Source organism: Nycticebus coucang, chromosome 13 (genome assembly GCF_027406575.1).
Source record: "Nycticebus coucang isolate mNycCou1 chromosome 13, mNycCou1.pri, whole genome shotgun sequence".
NCBI classification, from domain to species: Eukaryota; Metazoa; Chordata; class Mammalia; order Primates; family Lorisidae; genus Nycticebus; species Nycticebus coucang.
Genome location: NC_069792.1, coordinates 66,846,140 through 66,867,261, shown reverse-complemented (window position 1 = coordinate 66,867,261; position 21,122 = coordinate 66,846,140). Strand labels below are relative to the sequence as shown.

At 33.8% G+C, this 21,122-nt stretch overlaps 1 protein-coding gene across 47 annotated transcripts in view; it reads right to left on the bottom strand.

The window, feature by feature from the left end:
• The window catches only part of RIMS2 (regulating synaptic membrane exocytosis 2), a 683,906-nt gene that overhangs the window by 85,640 nt on the left and 577,144 nt on the right, over window positions 1-21,122 (bottom strand). For 28 of the 47 annotated variants that reach the window (XM_053559665.1, XM_053559666.1, XM_053559708.1 and 25 more), the window contains one exon: window positions 8,700-8,941. The exons of the other annotated variants lie outside the window; for them this stretch is intronic. In XM_053559665.1, coding sequence (XP_053415640.1) covers window positions 8,700-8,941 — 242 coding nt within the window. The remainder of the gene's footprint in view (window positions 1-8,699; window positions 8,942-21,122) is intronic. 47 annotated transcript variants of the gene reach the window in all.

Sequence of the window (21,122 nt, the reverse complement as noted above, 5' to 3'; positions counted from 1 at the left end):
AATTATAGACCAATATCACTAATGAATATAGATGCAAAAATATTCAACAAGATCCTAACAAACAAAATCCAGCAACACATCAAACAAATTATACATCATGACGAAGTTGGTTTTATGCCAGAGTCTCAAGGCTGGTTCAATATACATCAATCTACAAGTATAACTTAGCCCATAAACAAATTAAAGAACAAAAAAAAAAGGAAATATTTTGTTTACCACATCTATACTATCTGAACTATTTGAACTCAGTGACAAATAGTAGCATGAATCTCAAGTCTAAAACATTATTATATCTTCAAAGGTGAGAAATATGCCCACATTTAGAGTTAAAGCATGCCTTTTGTTAGAATCCAAAACATATCATATCCTGGTGGGTTAGTTTGATTTTTCTCTTCATATGAAAAGACGATGCTAATACTTACCATCTCTATTCCTCATTATTCCTAAGTTCTTTCCATATGTATTATTGTATTTAAATATATGCTTGTGTACTTATAAGACTTTGTAACTGAGTCTCTTTTTGCATGCCTGAAAGGAATAAGCTTCAGGAAGGATGGACGCAGGATTATTGAGAGTTGGCCAGCAATTGGATTTCCTTCTCTGTTAACGATGTGTGAATGCAGCAAACATCCACTTAGAACTATGACATGCTAGACTAATTGTTTTTTTTTTTTTTTGTAGAGACAGAGTTTCACTTTATGGCCCTAGGTAGAGTGCCATGGCATCGCATAGCTCACAGCAACCTCCAACTCCTGGGCTTAAGCGATTCTCTTGCCTCAGCCTCCCAAGTAGCAGGGACTACAGGCGCCTGCCACAACACCCGGCTATTTTTTTGTTGTAGTTCTGCCGGGGCCGGGTTTGAACCCGCCACCCTTGGTATATGGGGCCGGCACCTTACCGACTGAGCCACAGGTGCCGCCCCCTAGACTAATTTTTTAAACCTTTGAAAATCTCACCTATATTTCAGTAAAAAATATTTATACCTGACAAACATATTATATTATAATGTTATAATATGTAAAACATATAGAAATATTTTAAAAGATTATGATTCAATAAATACTTGCAAATAATTATTTTAATGATAAGACATACTTTGATAAAAATATTTGAAGTGAGGTCCCTAATAATTTTTCAAAATACTGATTTAATGCTATGTGGCAGTACGAGACTGTGGTTTGCCTATCAAACCTGCTTGCTCTTTTTCCTAGGTACTCTCTAGATTACATTTTCCAACTTCCCATTTTCCCTGGAATATAAGCAGAAGTGACTGTGGCCAGTGGAATATGAGCAGAGTAACTTTACCATTTCCAATTCTTATCTATAAAAACTTCTCATGTGCTAGCTGAACAGAGAAGGCTTTAAGGTTCCAGAAGAGGGTAAAGCCACAAAAGGAAAAAAGCCTTGAACCGTGGATGACCACAAGGAAGGCCACCTGTCTACAGGGAATACCTGCATTGGACTGATATTTCATTAATAAATAAACTTCCTTATTGAGTTTTCAATGTTTCTATATATTGTAGCAGGTAGCATTTAGGTAATAAATAGAGCAATTTGAAGATCTGCTTCCAAATTCAGTTTTCTCATACTTAGTTTTAATGATGTCATAGCTGAAAGAGAAACTTCACAAAAACACATAACAGGCCACATAAAGTATAAACTTAGGGTAAAGTGCACTGTTAATAATAGATGTCAATCTGTATTTTATTAATCTTCTTGATAACTTAGAATGCTCTGGTGAACTTCTTGTCAGATCTTAGAGTGTCACTGTATTTTCTCTATTGGGGCTGATTAAGAGCTTAACTAAGGATAGAAATTGCAATTATGGTATTACCCACAATCTGCAGTTTGTGTGCAGGAATCTTTTAAAGCCACTTGCCCATTTTCTGATTGTTAGTTTAGTTAAAAGTCACACCTTCAGAAAAACATGAGACATCCAGACCTATTGAGAATACCAAGGTGAAGCCATATAACGTAAGGGTCCTTCCTTTTGCCAGAAGCTTTGGTGCTTTATTACTCCTTCTGTATTCCTTTCTGTCTAACAAGATCCTATCTTACCACTGGTGGGGGGAGGGGGGGTGGGAATTTGTAAAGCTTATTTTTTTTGTTCTTTTTAGGATAAAAAAAGTATGTTCTACCATTTTTCCCCCCTTCCTCAGGGAAATGAATCATGTAACCTCATGGGAGTACATGGGCCTGTTATTGAAGATCACTGTATTTGATACTATATTAGACACTGAGAGGAACATATTAAATAAGAAAAATAGTTTAGCCAGGAGATAGCCAAATTAACAACTGATTGTATTTACTAAATGCTATAATAATAGATTTATGTGAGCTTATAAATTATTATAAGATAAAAATAGCATAGATCCCTTAGTGACCCACAGGTCACTTAAGCTCTAGATCCAAACCTTTCTTGCCTACTTAACTGTCTCATAGGTACTCCTTACTTACTAAAAACACAAAATTCTTCTTTGACTCCGTCTCCCTCAAATTACAGTCCCATTTTTTCATTTCTTTTTTTATTAAAATTTTAGACAGTTGTTTTTACCTGCACTGTCCAATATAGTAGTCACCAGCCATATATGCCTATTTACATTTAAATTGAATTAAAAATGTTAAAAAATTTAAAACCCCATTACTTAGTAGCTACATTTCAAATGCTCAATGGCCACCAATGACTAGTGCCAGCATATTGTATTGGACAGTGCAGCTATACAAAATGTTGCCACTATTGCTAACAGTCCTATTGGAGAGTACTAGTCTAGACTATAATAGAAAAATTAACAGTGAAGCCTCAAAATCTGGACTATCTGAATTCAAATCCCAACTTGTACCCTTGATGCCTGGTAGAATCCCCCGTCCCTATTTTGTTTTCCCCATAGTAAAATGAAGTAACAGTAACTAATTCCATTCCACAACATTGTTGTAAACTTTAAATTATATATATATAAAGTGCTTAGAACAGTGCCCAACACATAAGTTCTTAATAACTGTTAGGTGTTCTTATTTTTAGTCTCACTAACTCTATCTCACCTCTCCATTTTCTTTCTTTTTTTTTTTTCTGAGACAGAGCCTAAAGCTGTCACCCTGGGTAGAGTGCTGTGGTATCACAGCTCACAGCAAGCTCCAACTCCTGGGCCCATTTTCTTTAATGTTTCCATCAGTCTTTGGCCACTGCTGCAAGGTCTGTCAAGGTTTACCAAATTCCTCCATTCTGCCATATCCAATAGTAAATTCTCAATCTTCATCTTATTAGACCTGTCAGAAGGTCTTGACACAATCTTTCATGTCCTGTTTCTTCAAGAATTTTCTCAATTTGCTTTCGAAGACATCATATTCTTTTTCTCCCCTTTAATGGTTGCTCTTTCATAAGTCTCCTTTGATGGATTTTCTTCTTCTTCCTGACCTATAAATGTTGGACTGTTCCAGGGCTCAGTCTTTAGTTTACTTCCTGGTTCAGGTTACCCTAGATATTTTTATCCAGTTTCATTGGCTTTACTAACAACCTGCTAATTACTCCAAAATTATATCCTTAGCTTTGATCTACTGGGCACTAAACACATATATCCAACCAATCGTCTAACAACTGTACTTAGATGTCTAATGTGCATCTCAAAATCAAAATCATGTCTAAAATAGAACTCTTGCTTCCTTCCTGAGGCTGAACTGGCTATTGATATCGATACCAAGTGATTTTAAACTTTCATACATTTAAAAATAACTTTATAGCAACTCTGTTAGGACAGCATGTATCAATTCTGTCTGTCACCTAAGCATACTGACTCAGATCTGTTGGGCAGGTTTTTAAAGACGCCATATTTAATGTTATATAACCCAGAACATATTTAATATATTATATAACCTCAAATAGAATTTGAGTCTTCTTATTCTCTTTACATACTTTCTACAGGCTAAAATGTCTATCAAATCATACTTAATTCTTTAGAAATGGTGATTTTAAAGGTGAGTTCCCAATTACAGACAAAAGAGCAAACATGTATAAAATAATGTGGCAGAAGAGACATAAGACTTAGCCACTATATGTGTTGGCCAACATACCTTTACAAATGGTTTCTGCTTTAACAATTATTATTTCTATATGATTACTATGTATCATGCAAAATCATTTCACTATTCTTTAGGAAAGTTCCATTTTGATGAGTTTTCTACTCTTCAGAAATCCAGTAAGTGGTATTGTCTGATCTTGAAACCCATAGTGGTGCAATATTTATTTTTACAATAACAAAAATAAAAATTTAGTTATTAAATAGCTCTTTAACTTAATTACACACAGATCTCCATTCAGAGTCTAGGAAAATTGAGGAAATACTAAATGGATCTTTGAAAATGCAAACTAGCAGCAGAAACATATATAGTGCTTCTTGTTTTTAAATTAAGTTACTCAATATATCTTACAGATTTATATTTGAACAAAGGAGCTATTTGTAAGATCCAATATTATAAAACTAGTTCATTACTTTAGATAAAAACTTTTGCTAATTTATTACCTAAAGTGATTATATGATCAAATACCTAAGTCTTAAGATTTCTATTTTAAATACTGTTGAAGCTTGTTATTGCATTTTTTTCTTAAAAGAAGAAAAGATAAAAACCTTATTTGAAACACATACACATGTACACACAAATTTAGAAACCCACTGAAAGTTTGAAGTCTAGCAACTATTTAAAAAATCTCTGCTGGCTATAATACAATTAGATTCAAGCTTTTTTCCCCACCATAGCCTATTTTTTTTTTAATTAAATGATAGCTGTGTATATTAATGCAATTATGGGGTACAATGTGCTGGTTTATATACAATTTGAAATACTTTCATCAAACTGGTTAACATAGCCTTCACGGCACTTTTCTTAGTTATTGTGTTAAGACATTTATATTCTACACTTAGTAGATTTAACATGTACCCTTGTAAAATGCACCATAGGTGTGGTCCCACCAATTACCCTCTGTTCATCCATCCTCCCCTCTCTTCTCCCCTCCTCCTCCTCTTTAAAATGTGAAATAATCTGAATTCTACTGCCAATAGGCCAAAGCTATTATGGGAATAGGTAGGAATTATTACAAATTTTAAGAAAAATTATATTTTAACCACTATAATGCCACTGAATAGTAATAAAAACAACAAAGAGGCTTTATTTTCTATTATACATAAAGGGAGTATATGATACAGCCAGAAAGAAGACTACATTTCATAAACCTACCAATACCTAATTTTTTTTTTTTTTTTAGGCAGAGTCTCTCTATGTCACCCTCAGTAGAGTATCATGGCGTCATAGCTCATGGCAACCTCAAACTCTTGGGCTTAAGATTCTCTTGCTTCAGCCTCCCAAATAGGTGGGAATATAGGCGACCGCCATAATGCCTGGCTATTTTTTTTTATTATTGTCACTGTTGTTTGGCAGGCCTGGGCCAGGTTCAAACCCGCCAGCACCGGTGTATGTAGCCGGCATCCTAACCACTGAGCTATGGGTGCTGAGCCATAATATCTAAACGTTTTTGAAGATAAAAATCTATAACCACTCATACATGAAAACCAAATCAGTGTTGTTTATAGAATTGTAATAATTATATAATTATAATTCTATAATATATAGAATTTTGTAATAAAAATATTGTCAAAGAAAGATATATGGGATATTTATACCAAAACTGTAAAGACAAGAAATTGATCTTTGAGAAATACTGACCATTTCTTTTTAGCATTCTTCTATACCAGTGATTTTCAATCAGTGTGCCATGAGACGATCTTAGGTATGCCATGAACATTTTTTAGACGTCATTAATTACATTATTTAAGAAGTTCAAAGCACAGTAGGTACATTCTCTTTTACTCGTTTTTTTTGGTCAGCATAATTTAAGTGTGCTGCAGAAGTTTAATTATAGGTTCAAGTGTGCCATAATATAAAAAGGTTGAAACCGCTGTTCTATATTCTTAGCTCTGTGACACCATCCTCTCACAGTTTTGGTCCTCTCTTCATGATCATACCTTCTTAGAATCCTCTTCCTCTGCTTGATTCCAAAATGTTAATCTTCCAAGGAGTACTTTCTTGGCCCAATATTATTTCATCTGTAGTGTTCTTCTTTGGCAATTTTAGCCACATATTGTGGTTTTAACTCTCAGATTTATGTCTCTGGTTCTGACATTAGCTTCTGAAGTGTTTTTTACAAACATGTTCTAAATGTTTCCATTTGAATATTTCCATAGACAACACAAATTCAAAACATCCTAAATCAAAGACTCATCTCTCTCCCTCTTCCCCCAACCTACTTCTTTTTTACTTCCAATATCCATTAATGGCACTACCATCCACCAATGATGCAAGTCAGAAATATAGGATTCATCTTAGAATCTTCTCTACTTCACCTTTGCATATCCAACCAGTTGCTAAGTAACTTGCTACTAGTATTGCTCTTAAAAAATTTCCTGAATCTATTACCCCATCTCTATATTTAATACAACTGACCTTAATTTAGCATCTTATCTGTCTGAATTATTGTATAATCTGCGAATTCATCCTAAAATGCTCTTTACCTGATATGAACTTAAGTTTACTTCTTTATTGTAGCCCTACTAGAATACAAGTCCCTAGAAGAGAAGGATCTCTGTCTTCTTATATTTTCTTTAGGATAGTTCCAGCCATATGGTAGCTACTCAAAAATATTTGTCACATAAACAATGGCAACCTGAATGGCCTAAAAACTATAATTGATATACAAACATGACCATATCAATCCTCTAGAAAACCCTTTAAAACTTCCTATTATCTACAAATATGATCTATAGGACTCTTTGATCTGATCCCTACTGACCTATCAGCCTCAATCTTTAGCTACTCAGTCTAATATTTTATGTTAAAAATATGTAATTGCTTGTTATTCCTATACACATTACAACTCTATGCCCTGTTCATTAATGTTTCTATCTGGAATACCTTTCTAAATGTCTTTTCTGTAATTAGTATACTCAAGTCTTTGAGATGATACCTCACATGAAGTATCATCTTGAGGAATTCACTCCTGGAATACTAGCTTGGGTCAAGTGATGTTCTTCTGGGCATTCAAGGCACCTTCTGGGTAATCCTAGTTTTACCCCTGGCATATGTCCTTGGAGCAATCTGTTAAAGTATCCGTCTCATATTAGACTATAAGCAACTCAGGTAATAAATGATTTCTTATTCATCTTTGTTTTCCATGTTTTTGGCACATACTAAGTACTCAATATTTGTCAAAAAATTGTGAATGAAATTAATTATTCAGTTTAACATCCCATGTTCTCTAATTTGAATTCTTATTAATGTCCATTTTCAATTTCTAATTTTTTTAAAGAATAGGCTTTATTTTTAGAGCAGTTTTAGATTTATAGATATTTATAAATTTTAAAGACAAAAATCCAGAAAATAAAATTCTGTTAGAGAAGTATTTATAAAAATATCCTCAATTTCAAAAGGCTAACCATATTTGCAAAACATAATTGTACATAAATATCAGCCATTTTCAAAATCATTTAAAAATGATCTGTATGCCATTATCCAGAAATTAAAAATCTATTTCTACATTAAAATGCAAGGTAAAATTTTAAAACACCAAATTCCTATAACAAAAACCACATTAAAAATATAGATGAGTTACAGGAATATAAGGAATATCATCAAATAACCATTTCAATATAATGTTTTTACATAAGGCCCTATTTCCAGAATATCGATTATGGTTTGTAAAATAAAGAGTTGCCGGGTCCAAGACTTAATGTAACCTTAATTTCTTGTGTGCTATAGATTTATGCTCTGACTTCTGTGTACCAGAACCCCAGTATTCAAGCATAAATTAGACTTAATCCAGTTGCCTATAATTTATTATGCTATAAAAGAAACACCATATTACATGCTTTTGTTTGTTAAGTAGAAGATATGCTATTATTTCCAAGATACCAAGGATTTAATGTTTAATTATCAACACCCATTTGAAAAAAGACATTGCTTTGACTCACAAATTTCTTAATTGCTAACAGTGGCTTTTCTGAGTGGGAGTGTTGTATGTAATTTATTTTTGCAGATGTGATTTAGAATCTAAATTTTAAAGTAGCAAAGCTATGAATATCTTCACTGTCAGCAGAAAATTCCTCCACTCCCCCTGTTGGAGAATAATGCTGCTTGAAATTTTAACAGGAAAAAAAAATCTTTAGTGAAGAAATTGATACTACTGGTAAATGTTGCTTATAAACTAAAAAGGAAGTTAAGTTGTCAGCAATATAAGAACTATATTATTCATACAAAATATGAGGCATAATCTTCGTGGCAACTTGCTGGGAATGAAAATTAATTTGGCTGGCTCCAACTTGAGGATCCTAAAGAAAAGCAATATTCCACAGATCGTAGTACCTTTACAAAGAATCAGCGGCTGGTAATCAGGGGGTACCACAGCTTACTCCTCCCTGAGGAAGGAAGACATTATATACATTTCAAGAACAGTGGCCAAGGTTCATTTTGAAGCAGGCTCATTGATCACTGAAAAAAAGTCATTGTTATGTTTTCAGAAAAGTTAACTAGTTTAAAAGGCCCTTTTCCCTCTGGAACATGTCATCATCCACACATTACTGCAATAAAATAGGTAAGAGAGAAGATGTATTGTAATGACAACTCAAATATGAAGTCAAATGTAATGTAAAAATTCCTACCCGTTTGGCCGAGCTGAGAAGCGCTGCGACTTTTCCGTGAGAGACCAACAATAGCTACCATTTTGGCCCCAATGCTAGAACGCCGCTTTTTGCCACTGGTGCCCAAAGCACCCACTGCAGTGTCAGACTGGCTGCCATCATTCTTCTCCAGCGAGCACATGTCTCCACTGATGCTGGTGCTTTTAGTCATGTTCTTCCCTGACATGCCCATTTGTCTGCTTTGCATTTTGGATGTAAAGACACTGTCAGCCGATGGATCATAAAAAGTGAAGACGAGAGTAAAAAGGAAAAGACAGAAAAGGCATTTTAGATGAAATATCAGGATATAACTAAATTATATCATCTATGAAACATAATTTTAGGATTCAAATTTTCAAATACCATGGTTTTGAATGTTCTGACTATTTGGGGCCAACCGTAATGCAACTATGCAAGATCAGACTTAATTTTATTTCTGCTGTCAATGAAAGCACCAGTTTGCATGGTGACAGGAAAAAAATACATTAAAAGTATTAGTGGACTAATTTAAGAGAATATGTTGTCCTGTAAGTGCAAACAGGCTTTTAGGTAACTATACAACATAAAGAAAGAAGTTTCCAAAAGCATTCTTCTCTAATTTATTGTTGCTTTCAAAAAGAAATTTGACAAGTGGAGAAATTTTATTAAAAATGGCAAAAAAAAAAAAACACCCCATAGTAGTCACTGCTAAGAGTGGCTTTTTAAAATAAATTTTCTTATTTTATAAAACATCTAATCAAGTTTAAGAATGGTTAAATTGTCTAACAGGGCTTAATATATTCATTAGCTTTGAATAAAAACATTTATTTCACTTTACTTAATTTTATAATTATTGATATAAATCTGTATTTCAAAATTAAAGAAAAAATATTTCCCTCTTACAGGCATTTGAAAGAAAGAAAAGCTTTTTCAGTTTTCTAGGCAATATGATTAGAAGGCAATCAATGATTCGCTGAAGCATTATGTGCTGACTGACAATTTACTGTAAGATTAATGCAAATTGGGAGTCATTAAGGGAAGGACGCTAGATTATTCCATTACCAGGGTGTGGAAGGAGGTAAGAAGGGGGTGAAGAATCTAGAAGCAGGCTATCCAGCTGGCCCCATAAACCTGGGGGGATTCCAGCCTATTTTGCAGGAATGAGAAAACTCATTTATACATTATCAATTTTTGACTCAATATTAGAAAGTTATAGCTTCTGCTTTATTAACACACAAATAAAGTAATAAAAAGAAAAATCAAGAAACAGAAATAACTTTAAACATTATTTAAAGGATAAAAATTAGAAAACTGACCTAATGAGGTAAACTCTTGAGTCTAATTTAGGGTATTTTGGTCTTCTGGTCTTCTGGGAAAATTTCCTTTTTTTTTTCAAACAGAGTCTCATTTTGTTGCCCTCGGTAGAGTGCCCTAGCGTCACAGCTCACATAATCTCCAGCTATTGGGCTTAGGCGATTTTCTTGCCTCAGCCTCCCGAGTAGCTGGGACTACAGGCGCCCACTACAATGCCCGGCTATTTTTTGTTGTAGTTTGGCCAAGGCCGGGTTCGAACCTGCCACCCTCGGTATATGGGGCTGGCGCCCTACTTACTGAGCCACAGGTGCTGCCTGGGGAAAAAAAATTCCATCCTAGAGTAAAATCTGCTTGAAAGCTAGGACCACTTGTTAATTTTATTAATGTATGTACATTTTCTCCAAGTATTTAAGAGGCAAAAGGACTAGTGTGAATCTTTTAAGAAATACGTGAAGTGTACTACTTTATCTCTCACATTAGTGTTAAGAAATGAGGTGTATGAAGAGTGTGTGAGTGCATGCGCGCAAGCATGTGTACATGTCTGTGAGAGAACAGAATATGTTTCTATAATACCCCTAACTGACAATTTTCAAGCTTGCTTGATTTTAATAATTCTTTAATAAGCAACAATAGAATAAGACAGACAGTTTCAGCAGCAAATAGACACAGGCTTGAATCCAGCTTTGCTGCTACTTAACCAACTTACTTTAGAAGAGTTATTTGCTCCACTTTGAGCTTTAAGTTCCTCATTTATACAAAATCAGAATACTTTATTTTCCTCTTTTATTCTAAAAATGAGACATAATGTGTCTAAAGTAAAAATTTAATAAATAGAAATTACAACAATAATTATTAGGGGATACAGACCATAGATAAAGTAAAGTTAAAGCCCTTCAACATGTGTGATACAAATACTTCACAACATCAACGGAAATGATATTTGCAATTGTAAATTAAAAAGCATTTGAGATGAAAATATCTAAAATAGTTTTAATACAGCCAACATTAAATAATGAAGACTGAACTGAGAGGTCATCTAGGTTTGATATTTGACTTTACTGACTATCTATGTAATTTTGTGAGAGTTGTTTCGCTTTTTTGGCACTTAAGTTTCCTCCTTTAATAAGCGAGAAAACAAATAAAGCACTAAGCAGAACGCCAGATACACAAACAGAGCTCCAACAATCTTCTTCCTTCCCACTGTTATCACTACCACCATCATCATTCATTAAACATACTGAACTGGAACATCTTTAAGGTCCTCTTAACTAGGAAATGCTTTGCTCCCCAGATCTCTTGTTCCATGGATTCTGGGTAAATAAACACAGAGATGCAGCACATGATTTTCATAGTAAGTTGCCATCAGAAAACATATATCATACTTTAAAAGTTTAGTTGAGACTAAAGCTTTGAAAATAATAATGTATGTTCCTTAGAATAACCTTGTGCTTCTTTTATACAGGAATTTTCACCCCAAACATATACTTTTCTAAAGACCTACCAAGGAAGTAAAAAATACACACACATTTGTGCCTTGCAATTTTTTCATTTAAATTTTCATAGGTTGAATATCAAGGCCATGAAGAACATCACCTGAATCAAATAAATACTGTTGGATTTTTTAAATCAATAAAATACTAACTGGAACTGATATGTAGATAAATAATTATTTTAATGAGAATTTGATTTAAAGACATGAACTCTTCAACCTAAGAACTTTAAGAATGCATTAATTTACAGATCACAAGGGGTGAGTTTATGAATAGTTGCACTCAAGTGCTGTGTTTTAAGGTGAGGGATCCTTTATTTATAAATACTTTATCCTTCATAAAAAAATCCTTTATTTATAAATAAACTTCCTTTATTTAACTGCCTGTTCAGATAATACATCAATCAGAGCTGTCCTAAAAACTGTGAGTACACAGCCTGCATGGATTATTGTACCAAGAAAATTGGGATCCAATCCAGTTATTGTATTTCTAAACGTAACATCAAAGGGCATTTTGGAGAGATGATGGCTATCTTGTGAAAAAGATAAAGTGATAAATTTATGAAAAAGTGATAAATTTATGAAGTCTAAATCATTAAGGGAATTAGGACTATTCTATTAATTAAGCATTCAAAAATTTAAACTCTTAAGTCTGTCTATATATTCTTTACTATCTCTTAAATTTATAAGTTCTCCACCAAATTATTGAATAATAGACCTCCCCCTCCACTGTGAGTTTGAAGGAAGCTACTTTAAGGAAATCTTTAAATGTATTACTTTATGTTTCTTTCTCTATTTCTTACACAGTTCCTAACGATTTATTTTGCCCATTTTCATATAGTTTTTAAATGTCTTTTATTATGTTAGTGTATGTCCCTGGACTCTTTCTGTGCTCTGTTTCCTTAAAAAAATTAAACAGGCTGGATGTGATGGCTCACACCTGAAATTCCAGCATGTTGGGAGGCCGAGATTCCTATCAGCCAATTGTTTGAGGCCAGGTAATTGAGACCAGTCTGGAAAACATAGCAAGACCTCATCTCATCAAAAAAATTAAAAACAAAACAAAACAAAACAAAACAAAAAACCACCCTGGCACAGCAGCATGAGCCTGTAGTCTCAGCTGCTTGGGAGACTGAGGAATGAGGATCACTTGAGCCCAGGAGTTCAAGGTTACAGTGAGCTATGATCACAACATTGTACTCCAGCCTGGGCAAAACCCTGTCTCTATTTAAAAAAAAATTAAACATAAAAACTATATTTAAAATGTATACATTTCAATCATAGGTATCACTTGGTTTAGTTGTTGACTTAAGACAAAATTTACCCAAGAATCCTTGCAACATCTCTTCCCAAAACTGCATCTCTTCTCTGATGATTCCAGTTACTTTGTCATCTTCAGAGACATGATCTTATTTCTGTTTTGTTTCTTTTCCCCCTTAAATTTTAAGCCTTCAAACATTTCTAGACTCAGCTAGTTTAAATTGTAGTAAACATCTTGCCACTAATGAACTGATTCCTTTAGTGACCATCTAACACCTTGCATCTAACACCTTGGTGTTAGGTCCCAAGGCAGCCAGTGGGAGATAAAAGGGTATCAGTCCTCCAAGCTCCCGCATGAGGGAGTGAAACTGACAGGAAGAAAGAATATATTTTTTTCTTCAAGTGAAAAGGGAATTTTCTGTAACTGATCTTTCAAAGCAAGTATCTGTTTCTAATAATCTATTTAGAGGCACAGCTTTCCTAATTTGTGCAAAATCTCCATTTAGGCAACTGTAGCTTTGGCCATATGGTTAATAAAAACAACAAATGAGACACAGTCATTATTTGTAAGTATACAGTTTAAAAGTACAAATAAGAGCAAAATAGCTTATACAGATTAGCAATGAAAAAATGTTATAAGTATCAGTAAAAAGGGACACATATAGTGCTGCAAGTTTTCACTGGAAGGAAAGATACTACTGAAAACCAGAGATCAGGAAAACTTTATAAACTTGGGTGAATGGTGTGTAAAAATTATGACAGGTAGAGATAAAAAAAAATAAAGGGAAGGGAATATTATAAATAAAAACAGAGGTAAGAGAGCACATGCAAATGGTTTTCAGATGCATAGTACGGTTTGGCCAAATGTAAAGTGTGATAGGCTAAGAGTAGTAGACAGAAATCCAGAAAATCAGATTAGACACACATTATTCTTTATGAGGGGGTTTGTAGATAAAAGGAGTCACTAAAGCTTGTGGAGCTGTAGAACACATAAAAGTTGTAAATAAGGAAGATCATGTAAAATAGTGGGTAGTCACAGTGGCTGTTTAACCTATCCTGTTCTCCTTGCTGGTACATGGTAGAACTATATTTCCTCACTCTCTTGAAGTTAGAATTGACCTTCTGACTTGTTTTCTCTAATAAAATGTCAGTGGAAATGAGTCATATCACCTCTGGCTAGAAGGATTTAGTTAGTGAAGCACAACTCCAGTTTCCCCATTGCTCCACTGTTCGGACTGTGAAAGAATCTACATCGGAGGAGTCCTTGAGTGACTACAATGGGCAGAGTGCCCTTGCAAGGTTGCACTCCTCATGTTGCATGAATAAGAAATTAACTTTTATTGATTATGTCACTAAGAATTCAGAGTTACTTATCACAGTAGTACAACGTAGCCTGTTGTCACAAAACATAGATTGGAATGGATTTTTTTAGCTATAAGAAAATCAGTTCTGGGCGGCGCCTGTGGCTCAAGGAGTAGGGCGCTGGTCCCATATGCCAGAGGTGGCGGGTTCAAACCCAGCCCCGGCCAAAAACCACAAAAAAAAAAAAAAAATCAGTTCTATAGACCAATAATCCTGGGGAAAGAAATAAGAGCTCAGGCTAGTGTATTGCTATTATTAATAAAAAGCAAAGATCAATGTAAAATTTATTTGGAAGAAACCATGTATGCAGTTTAGTATCAGGATCAGGGAATAAGATATAAAAATAGCTCAAATTAGTAAGCACTTATCATATGTCAGATATTATTTTAAGTACTTAATATGAATTAATCTCTACAGGAACTTTTACAGAAGAGGAAACCAGGCCTTTAAGAGAGCAAAATGTTTACCCAGGGAATGCTGGTTTAGGAAATGATCAAAGTTGAAACCAATGGAATCTCCTGTCTAAGAGGTTTGAGAGGAAGCTGTGCATTTAGGCCAAGTGCTCAGGAGAATAGTCAGTGCCAACAAGATGAAGTCAAGGAGTATCTGAACAGAAAAGGATAGATGAAGTTAGGAGGATGGCTGAAGTAGGCAAGCCCAGAGTATAAAGAGAGAGAAATGAGAAACCCTCGAGGAATACATACATACGTATGTACATAAATTTATTATTCATTGAGACAGTCTCACTTGGTTGCTGTGGCGTCACAGCTCACAGCAACCTCAAACTCCTGGGCTCAAGAGATCCTTCTTGCCTCAGACTCCTGAGTAGCTGAGACTACAGGTGTCTGCCACAATGCCAGGCCAGTTTTTCTATTTTTTAGCAGAGATGGGGTCTCACACTTGCTCAGGCTGGTCTCTGTCTCTTGAACCCAAGCTATGCCCTGGCCTCAGCCTCCTAAACTGCTAGGATCACAGGCGTGAGCCACTGCACTTGGCCTGGAATACCTATATTTAAAGGTTAGGAGTAAAAGGCGTGACTAAGGGGAATAGAGAAGCATGTTCTCAGAAATAAGAAAGATAGGATAGAGTTAAATTACATAGAAGACAAGAGATGAACAAAGTTCATGAAAGTTGGGGCAGTCAAATGAGGCAAACAGGTTAACTAACCTGCATGAGCATTTAAAAAAAGATATAAACCATGGGCAATTCCAGCACTGAGGGAGAGGATTGCTTGAGGCCAGAAGTTTGAAACCAGCCTGGGCCCAGGGAGACCTGTCTCTATAGAAAAAAATTTTAAAAATTAGCCAGGGTTCACGGTGTGTGCCTGTAGTCCTAGCTACTTGGGAGCCTGAGGTGGGAGGATGGTGAAGTTACAACGTGCTATAGAGGTGCCATGTACTCCAGCCTGGGCAATAAGGGAGAGATCCTGTCTCTAAGTGGAAAAAATGAGAGAGAATATAATTGACCTTTAAGAAAATAGCTACTGAACTACAGTCAGTTTCTAAGGAGTCCCTGGAATTTGATGGAAAGAAACGTAAACTATGATGGTGTAATGGTGGATAACTTCCTGGAGAAATTTAATGTTGAAGAGAAGGAATGAGATGATAAACTCATGGAAGGTATCAAAATGGAGAGAAAAGTTACTAAAATAAGGATTACTTGTATATTACTTATTCTTAAGCAGAACTGAAAGGTCTTAAAAAAGGGAAAAATTAAAGATTGACATAAAAGTTCCTTCAAGATGGAGAAATAGAAGATTTTTGAAAATCAAGTGAAGGAATCTAGGAACTATAGTGACTTATTTTCAATAATTTTATCCTGGATCAGGGGAAGAATGTAAAAAAAGACATTGCTTCTAAAATTTTTCTTTTTCTTCTTCTTCTTTTTTGTAATTAGATTCTTGCTATAGAAAATAATGTTTTTCCAAATATCACATTATGCTGATATTTTTCTCTTTACCATCTTTAACCTGCTGCTGCCAAATTAGTTGATTCAAAGAGATTTTACTATTTAACTCTTAATTCTTCTACTATTTGGCACAGAAGAACATATACTCTAAAAAACAATTCATAATCTTTCTGAAACAAATATTTTCTCATGCTAGATTTGAAATCTAATACCTTGATGTCTCTAGGTAGAAAACATTCAAATCTCTTTGCTTTATATAAAATATATCTTTCTGAGTTGATGTCTTTGAAAAAAATTAATAAGTATAATAAGTTTATTAGATGCACCAGAGTATCTTCTCTCATTTTCATTTCAGCGTTTTTCTGACTTTACCGTAAGAGCGCACAGTATTTTCAATAACACAAAAAAGTCCATAATGAATAATCAGAAAGCACACTCACTGGCCTAGAACTTCAAGCATCATTTTACATTTTTCACCATTCTTACTATTAAAGGGCCACTAATAGCTGAAATTTTGTGAAAATATAAAAGTAAACAGAGGGCTTTGATTTATTCTTTCTAGTCATCCAACTCTATAATCAGTGTATCAAGTTTTTAGATGACCAAATTGTGAATATTCAGTACTACTGAAATGACTAAATAAAAATGTACATTATGCCTCCAGAACTAATACTGAAGGCTAAGCAACATGAAAATGTTCTTGGGCTATAACTTTTACCCACATGATACTAAATGTTGCATTTGAAAATGTATAAAAATGTTTAAGTTCCTACATATTAAGGATAGAAATAATATCTGAGACTACAAAGTACGAAATATATTAGTCTCATACTTTGAAAAAAAAGTGTATGGTCTGATTTTCCTTGAAAACTTAATTATAAATCAAATCTAAATTATAAAAATCCTCTTCTTTGGTAATCATATTGCATTATTTCAGAGACCAAGAACATGCTTTAAAGGTACATGTTTTGGATGAAATCTCATTGTTTACTGTCTATACAACTCTCATATCTATTCAAAATCAATCTTCCAAATTTACATAGAAGAATCTACCAGAATGTCTGGAATCCAATGGAATTTAAAAAGAAAACAATTATTTATTCTAGAATTTTTTTCAAGGTCAAATATATACTACCCATACATTGTTTTTTATATTTGGAATCAAAGATACTTTTCTGAAAGTTGTCTTTATATTTTCCTTATATTTGCCTGACAATAACTGAGCAAAGAGAAGTGGTTTCTTACCCTTCTTTGCTACCCATGTTTCTTAGCACTTTTAAATCAGGTAAAATGATTTTTAAGTCACTAGAAATAACTCCTACTGCTCCCTCAGGTTCCTGTAATTTGTACCATTATATTACATAGGTCACGTTGTCTTTTTTAGCTTTGCATTATTGCACTACTAAAGGCTTTCTTATCAGAAAGGATAGTCATGATTACCATCTATCTTCATTAACAAATAGTAGATCTCAAGAACTAGGCCACAGGATTTGGAAATGTTAATGAAAAAGAGGACCACATTGTGTTTTCTGAGACTGTGTTGTCACCAGGTCCCTTGCTTGCTTGGGAGCAAATGGGGCTCTGGGCATAGGTAAAAGCAAATAAACCCAAGAAGGAGCAGCACACGTTGATAGGCTAATGATTACAGATATTCAAAAATATCTAAACACCTAAGGTCCAAGTGAGAATTTTTTATACTTCTTAATTCAATTTTAGTGAGCATTAAAAAAATTCTGTCCAAAGAATATGTGTGTGTGCATTTATATGTGTGTATATATACAGAGGGTACAAAAAAAGTAAACACATTTTTAAGAAATGAGAAAAGTATATTAAATTTGTAATACTCAAGTCTTGTTTGACCCCTGCAATTGTAAGAGGTGCTAAATGTAACCTGTGTTCATCTTTTATTATGGGGACACATCGAGTATTACAATTTTAATACACGTTTTTCCTTTCTTAAAATGTGTATACTTTTTCCCGCACCCTCTGTATATTTATGAAATGACTACATGTCTTGTTAAGGACATTTAGCTCTAATTCATAAATCTGGAATAATTTATGAGGGCATATAAAGCTAAGTACTTTCCTGTGTAAATTACTTTATAAGAATATACTATGGCATCTATTTAAGACTTTCATATTTGAAATTTATTTAAATTGATTCTAAATTTTATATTTAGAATTAATTTCAGACATCTCATGTGGAAAACAAAATAATTTCTTTTAACATGTAATTCCTTATTCTTTGTTAAAATATTGGATGGATCCTGGTAATTTCTCTTTGACTGAATCTGGTTTATTCAAATTCCCAAGATTATCTCTTTATTTGACCCCTAAAGAAAATACTGTTATTTTGTTTAAATAGATGCAGGTTTAATTAGAATATTTACTTAGTTTCTGGTTTTGCATCTAGACCATACTCCAGCTATAATTTCCCAAGTATAAGTTTGTTTTGTATATCACTCAGCAATTACCATAAACAAAAAGACCAGGGCTTCCTTCAAAGATTAAATGACAATAATATTTTGAGAAGATGTCATTGGTATATATATTAAATCGTCCCTGGAGTCATTTTAAGAAAGGGCTTCAGCTGGTTAAAAATTTTAAACTGCAGCCTTAAAGAAAGATGGAGATTTTACCTCTTTCATGTTTACATGGATGGAGCTGGAACATATTCTTCTTAGTAAAGTATCTCAAGAATGGAAGAAAAAGTATCCAATATACTCAGCCCTACTATGAAACTAATTTATGGCTTTCACATGAAAGCTATAACCCAGTTATAACCTAAGAATAGGGGGAAGGGGGAAAGGGAGAGGAGAGGAGGGAAGGGAGGGAGGGGGGAGGTGGGCGGAGGGAGGGTGATTGGTGGGATTATACCTGCGGTGCATCTTACAAGGGTATATGTGAAACTTAGTAAATGTAGAATGTAAATGTCTTAACACAATAACTAAGAAAATGCCAGGAAGGCTATGTTAACCAGTGTGATGAAAATGTGTCAAACGGTCTATAAAACCAGTGTATGGTGCCCCATGATCGCATTAATGTACACAGCTATGATTTAATTAAAAAAAATTTTTTTTAACTTATATTTTTTCCTCTCAGATTCCAGTAAATGAGCCCTGCAGAGACCCTGAACTTCTGCTCTGGAACGAAGTCTCAGCTTGCATAGTGCTAGAGTTTCAAGGTTAAGAGGTCCATTGGAATTGGAGCTGACCTAGGAAAGATAGGTGAACCATTTTTTCATCCAGTGCATAGTTTCTAGAGTTTTCTTATCACTATTATAAATCCTAAAGGTAAAAAGAATAACACAATAAAACTATGCAGTAAACAACAACAACAAAAAAGCATAGCCAGATCTTTCTGGAGCTAAAGAATGCTTTTCTTAGTTTAGAATTTCTAACATAAATGTGAAGTATTAAGTATTTCATCATTAAACAAATGAACAAAGCAATATATTCAGTGAAAAATATATTCAGAATAAAGCTATGCTTGTAAGTATATCATCTATTTATTATATACATTTCTGCCATTTATTATATAACATCTATTTATTATGTACCTGAATGTAGGTTACATGGGGCATGGATTTTCCCTTTTTTGTTCATTGCTAAATCCTAGGTTTTAAAATAATGCCTATCACATGGTAAGTATTCTGTAAATATTTGTTGAATAAAATGAGTTAATCTTTAAACAGACAACTCACAAAGTTCTGATCAAGATTAAATGAAATAACATATATACGCATTTAGCATAATGTCTAGAATATGGTTAAGATATATTAGCTATAATTATGTATATTTGCAATTATATGGGGACATTGAGATTTTACTAAGAATAGAAATTTAAATTTACTAGATTAATTTGAAGAACCAGTTATTTTATATAAACAGAGATGTTCTGTAGCCTAAGACAAATAATTCCCATACTTTTGGTAATTTCAAACTTGAAAAGATGGGACTCAATAAAAAACATTTATAAAATGATTTTGCTACACAGATGATTGACAATTAATAATGCATATACAAGTAAATTCAATTTAATAGACATTTATTATCTATAAAATGTCAAAACCCATGGTTGGTACTCAACGAAAAGTCATGTACTATTGCACTAAATGAAATGCTATACATAATCCATGCAAATAAATTTACTTTTTAGTTTGCCAGTAAAAAATTAAAATTGGAAATTCTCTTAATTCCTTAAACCATTCCTCAGAAAATACTTCAAAACTTAGATTTTCCCATATACCCTCTTTGCCCGAAAGAATCACAACTTAAATGCTACATTATTGCTTTTAGCTAAATGTTAATTAAGATTAGATAAAAGTGTTCATACTAGAGAGACAAAACAGGCAATGAACAAACCATCAAAAAGGAGTCACCACTGTAACCTGAATAGCGGTGACTTACAGGTAAAGTGTTGAACAAAGAATATCTATGATTTGCATATCTAGTAAGAAGAGTAGTATCTACTGGGAAGCCAACTGAGTATAATTAGGAGACTCACGTTCAAGCCATATAGCTGCACTACTCATGTTTTAACTTGAGTGCTAAAAGTAGTAGTCTAGGTGCCTCAGTCTCTATACCATGTAAAATGGGAATAATAATACTTCAACCTTATCCAGGTTGTTATAAGGCTTTCTATCTCCTTTCCTTCTAGCTCATTTAATCAGGTATCTTTACTCTTCAACATTATGAGAATGATTTATTTATTTTATTATTATTTAAAAAATATGTAAAGTTGTTATTCTGCTGCTAAAATTCTTTAATGTCTTCTCATAGTAGCTGGAAAAAACCCCAAAATTCATAAATAGGAGCTATCAGAAGAAATTCCCTTATCTTCCAACTACCAGTCTATAAATCTAATTGTTTAACATCCTATCCTCTCTTCTCTAACAAAGAATTTCCCTTCTCTTTGGAAAAACCAATTCTTCCACAGTAGCTCAGGATTCCATCCTCTTCTCTAAGGTCCTGTTAAAAGACTTTGCACATCTGGCTCCACCTTTCACTTTCACCTCAATCTCAAGGCACTAGTTTCATAAACTACTCTTTAGCCACAATAGACTCTTCTAAAAATCTCTCAAAAAAGCTGTC